Source organism: Impatiens glandulifera, chromosome 1 (assembly GCF_907164915.1).
Source record: "Impatiens glandulifera chromosome 1, dImpGla2.1, whole genome shotgun sequence".
NCBI classification, from domain to species: Eukaryota; Viridiplantae; Streptophyta; class Magnoliopsida; order Ericales; family Balsaminaceae; genus Impatiens; species Impatiens glandulifera.
The window spans coordinates 70,579,260-70,585,113 of NC_061862.1; the positions used below are offsets into that span (position 1 = coordinate 70,579,260).

At 24.7% G+C, this 5,854-nt stretch overlaps 1 protein-coding gene across 1 annotated transcript; it reads left to right on the forward strand.

Moving 5' to 3' along the window:
- The first annotated feature begins 337 nt into the window (after positions 1-337).
- Positions 338-2,556, forward strand: LOC124931684. The gene is made up of 3 exons (XM_047472212.1): positions 338-679; positions 787-1,644; positions 2,509-2,556. Exons 1-3 carry the CDS (start codon positions 338-340, stop codon positions 2,554-2,556), a joined length of 1,248 nt encoding a protein of 415 aa, XP_047328168.1.
- Positions 2,557-5,854: the final 3,298 nt, after the last annotated feature.

Consider the following 5,854-nt stretch of genomic DNA (forward strand, 5'->3'; position numbering starts at 1 on the left):
ATGATCCAGAAAATTGGGACTGTAAAATATTAGGGACTTTTTGGTTGAAAGAGGTCCTAAAAGATAAGATGATATTTTGTTTCCTCTTGATAACACTGGAAGACATTTCAATTCATCACATTATAAGAGACAATTGACAAATGGTGAGAAAAGTGAATAAAGATGGTTAGTGTACTCTATTTCTATGGACAAGATCTTCTGTTTTTATTGCAAGTTATTCAAAACTTAGAGAACCATGGCGAAACTTGGTTATCTGGCTGACGAAGGATACAAAGATTGGAAGAATATCAGCCAATGCCTCAATCTTCAATAAACTAGTAAAGATCATATTGATTGTATGACTAGTTGGATTGAATTAGAAAGAAGACTTCAAAAGAAAAAGACAATTGATGAAAGTGTGCAAGTAGCAATTAACAAAGAGAAAGAACATTGGAAACAAGTATTGAAGAGAATAATTGCAGTTGTGCAAAGAATTGCGAAAAATAACTTGGCACTTCGAGGAGATTGTGAAAAGCTTTATGATGAGAATAATGGAATCTTTTTGCAGTTAATTGAAATGATTGCCGAATTTGATCCAATAATGGAGGAACATCTTCGGCGTGTTCAAGAACGACAGATTCATTACACTTATCTTGGGCCCAAAATCCAAAATGAATTGATACAGGTGTTGGCAGCTGAAGTAAGAAGTTTAATTGTTACAAAAATTAAGCATGCAAAGTATTTCATTGTGATACTTGATTGCACTTTTCTCAGTTCAAAAATTAAGATGCAAGTCACGAGGAACAGATGTCCCTTGTAAATAGATATGTGGATGATTTAGAAAATGCAATAGTGGTTGAAGAATTTTGGATTGGATTTTTTAAAGTTAATGAAACTTCTGGGCTTGGGCTTTTAATAGAGCTTAAAAATATTTTGAGCAATCTCGAACTTGCGATTGACGATATAAGTGGTCAAGGATATGACAATGGATATAATATGAAAGGCAAGCACAAGGGTGTACAAAATAGACTACTTGAAATTAATTCTAGAGCTTTCTACACTCCATATGGATGCCACAATCTTAATCTCACACTATGTAATATGGTAAATTGTTGTCCTAAAGCGATGTCCTTTTTTGGTGTTATACAACGCATATATTCATTATTCTCTTATTCTACCAAGCGGTGGAAAATCTTCAAAGATCATGTACAAGGTCTTACGGTCAAGCCATTATCACAAACACGATGGGAAAGCCATGTTGAAAGTGTGAAGCCCATAAAAGACCAGACTTCAAAAATACGAAATGCTTTAATTGATTTGGCAAACACTTCTTATGACTCAAAAATAAAGAGTGAAGTTGAGGTCTTGGCATCATTTGAACTTGAGAATTTTGAATTCCTAACCGGAATGATAATTTGGTACAAGTTATTATATGAGATTAACATTGTCAGTAAGTTTCTCCAATCAGAAAAAATGGATATTGATGTTGCTATCGGACAGTTAAAGGGGCTTATTTCTTTTCTCCAAGAGTTTAGAGAATCTGGATTAGATCAAGCCTTGCTTGAAGCCAAACATATTGCAAGTGAAATGGGAATTGAACCAATTTTCCGAGAAAAACGCATCATTCGGAGAAAGAGACAATTTGATGATATCAATAGTGAAGAGGTAACTCAATCTCCTAAAGAATCTTTTCGAATTAATTACTTCTTATTTATAATTGATCAAACTCTTTCTTCACTTCAAACTCGGTTTGAGCAATTTCAAAAGTACGAAGAAACCTTTGGGTTTTTATTTAGTTTGGAGAAGTTGAAGTTTATTGATGATGATGGTCTCTTGAGCTCATGTGTCAATCTTCAAAATTCTTTAACACATGATGGGCACTCCAATGTTAATGGATCAAATTTATTTCTAGAACTAAAGTTGTTAAGACATTCATTACCCGGAGAAACAAAAAGAGCGATTGATGTGCTGAATTATTTGAAAACAATGGATGGTTGTTATCCAAATTTCTATATCTCATATCGAGTTTTGCTGACTATACTAGTTACTGTTGCATCTACGGAAAGGAGTTTTTCCAAATTAAAGTTGATTAAAACTTATCTTCGATCAACTATGTCGCAAGAAAGACTAAATGGGTTAGCTATATTATCTATTGAGAAAAAAAGTATTGAGAAAGTTGATTATGCAAACTTGATCAATATTTTCGCTTCAAAAAATGCGAGACGAGTAATATTCAAGTGACTATGTACTAGTTCGGAACATGAATTTTATATTTTGTTTGGATCTTCTTTGTTTTTTTAGTATTTACTTATGATATTGTTTTGATGATATTTTATTTCTAGAATTCATATTACAAATATTATTATATTCAAATCGATAAAATATATATATGAATATTAAGTTTTGAGGGCACCAAGTTTTGTGCTCGCTCAGGCCTCGAAATCTCGGGTCCGGCACTGAATACACCCGCTTCATTGATTTATTTATTTAATTTATTTTTCCTAATTTACTTATTCTTTGTTGATATAGCTTATGGAATTCATCTCCAACAATAACTATCGGAAATTTACAATATAGTCATCAATTTAATTATATATGAGATGAAATCTTTTATGTATGTTTGATTGGATGTATAATCTTTAGAATTTATCATTTTAGTATTACTTATCTTTTTTCTGATTTTTTTCTGATTTTTTTCTTGCACATCAACCATTCTATTAAATATTCACTTAATTTTTTTTACGCACTAGTAGCTTGTTAAAACTCACTTAACTTATATAGTGAATTTATCTTATAATCCAATATAAACATATAAATGATTATCACTCTTTCAGCGTTTATTAATAGTATATAAGTTGTAAAAATAAATATTTTATCAAAATTAATTTATTTAATTTTTAATATAAATGTCCCGATACATTGATTATAAAAATTGGGGTAACGCTGACTCTTCCACTAGGATCATATTTAGGTATACCTTCTTCTTTTAATTTGAACTAATTTGTCTGAGTTTTCTTTCATGGCTATCCTTTGTTAAGTTTTGTCAATGTATTCAAACTCAAACATACAGTTTATAAGTAAATTGGATTTTTCAAAAAAATTGGTTGTTTCATTTCTTGGTTGGGTATTCTCCTCTTAGAGTTTTCACGTGTTTTCTAGAATTTATATCCAAAATTCAACTATTTTATTATATATTTTTTTAATAATTAAATTACTTAATTAGTTAATCAAAATAATAAAATGCATTTAAATTATTTTTATAAAATTTAAAATTTTAAATATAAAACAATATTAAAACTTATTAAAACACACAAAAAAAAATTAACATTTTTTATTAAACCAGAATTTTAGTAAAATGCCAAATATACCATAAATTTTTAGTTTGTGTTTGTGGATGGACTAAATCGTCTGAAATTCAGAAGTCAAAAGACTTTTATTAGTTCATTTATTATGTGTTTGATAATTTATTAAAAAAATATTAAAATAATTAAAATGAAATGATCATCTATTCACTGTACAATTATATTATTAAATTTAATAATCAACCTACTAAAATATATTTTATTTTAAAAAATCATAATTAATTAATATTATTAAATAAACAAAAATTTATTTAAATATCTTGTTACCGAATAAGCTCACTTTTATTGTATTGTGATATCTAATTATTTTTCATCCCAATAAATTATAAATAAATAAAATATTTTAAATCACATTGATGATAAAATTTCTTATACATAAAATCACTTTATCATTTATTTTTAAAAATTTACCTGTCTATTTTATAAAATTAATTCATTATAAATATATAAATAAATTCTCACTTATAATGTCTTATTGAAAAAGATGTCATAATTATGAAACGGTCAAACTAATATTTTACTTTTAAAAAATATTATAAACATGTATAACTAATAAATCATAATTTTATTTGTCAAAATAGTTTTTTATTATAAACTTTTCATTTTTATAAAAAACAAACTAATCATATTTATTAAAAAAAAAATATCTAAAGTTTTATCTAATTTAATCAAATTTTTTTATACAAATCAATATTACAATTTACTTTGACCATTTAAAAAAAAAAATAGTATGTAGAACCAATTTTGTTTTATCAAATTAACAAAATTACTTTTAGTTCACCTTAAATTATTTAAATAATTAAAAAAAAAGCAACCATCTTACACATGATTCGTTAATAAAATTAAACCAATTAATTTATTAACAAAATTATCTAAGAATTTATATATATATATATTCACTAAATATTAATATATGTTTAAATAAACTAAATATCTAATTATTTTTCATCCCAATAAATTATAAATAAATAAAATATTTTAAATTACTTTTAATTTTAAAATTTCTTTTACATAAAATCTAATTATCATTTTTTTTTCAAATTTAACCTGTCCATTTTATAAAATTAATTCATATATATATATATATATATATATATATATTTTGTTTCTCACTTATAAAATCTTAAATTAAAAATGATGTCATGACTATGAGATGATCAAACTAACTTCTCACCTTAAAAAAAAAATTTAAGCATTTATAACTAATAAATCATAATTTTTTTTTGTCAAAATATATATTTTATTTCTCACCTATAAAGTCTTAGGTTACGTTGAATGGTCAAATTAACTTCTTATCTTAAAAAAAATTATTATAAGAATGTATAACTAATAAATCATAATTTTATTTGTCGAATAGATTTTTTTTTTTTATAAACTTTTCATTTGAAAAAAAAAAAAAACTATTAATATTTATTAAAAAAATGATCAAAATTTTATCTAATCTAATCAAATTTTTTATACCAAATTAAAACAAATCAATATTACAATTTACCAATTTAAAAATGAGGAATGATAGAGAGCGCGACTGTGAGACAGCGATGGTGTACGTGGCCGACAGGTGGAATTAATAAATAAATAAAAATATAATAATAAATATTCTCTCTCCTCTTATTAATTAATTTCTCTCTCCTCTTATTAAATAATTTTTCTCTCTATCTCTACAAATTAAATTATCTCAATTATCCATATTCTGACGATTATTATTTTACTCATTTATTTTATTTGATATTTATTATCTCATTTAACGTTAAGATAACTCAATAATTTACAACAAACTTTCACATTAAATATTTTAATAATATGTTTAAATAAATTCTAAATCCTAAATCTTAAACCGTAAACCCTAAACTCTAAATCTTAAACCCTAAACTCTAAACATAAACTCTAAACCTTAAATTCTAAATACTAAACCCTAAACCTTAAACCCTAATTAAAATCACAGTTGAATTATGAATTTATCTCTTTTATTTTTATGACTTTTCAATTCATTTATTTATCAAATATTTTTTATTTATTTTGTATGGTCTCTTTTTTCTTATTTTTCTTATTTTATATGATAGAAATTATTTAATAAGAAGAGAGAGAAAATAATTAATAATAGGAGAGAGAAAATAATTAATAATAGGAGAGAGAATATTCTACTGTCAATATGTCAATCCATGTAGGCATCGCTCTCCCAGTCGCTGTGTCAAGTCGCGCTCTCTATCATTTTTTTTTTTAAAATATAGTATGTAGAACCAATTTTGTTTTATCAAATTAACAAAATTATTTGTAGTTCTCCTTAGGTTATTCAAATAATTAAAAAAAATCAACAATTTTACACATAATTCGTTAATAAAATTAAACCAATCAATTTCTTAATAAAATTATCTAAGCATTTATATATATATATATATATTCACTAAATATTAATATTATTTAAATAAACTAAAATTTATTTAAATATCTTGATATCTAATAAGCTCGTCTTTATTGTGTATCTAATTATTTTTCATCCCAGTATATTATAAATA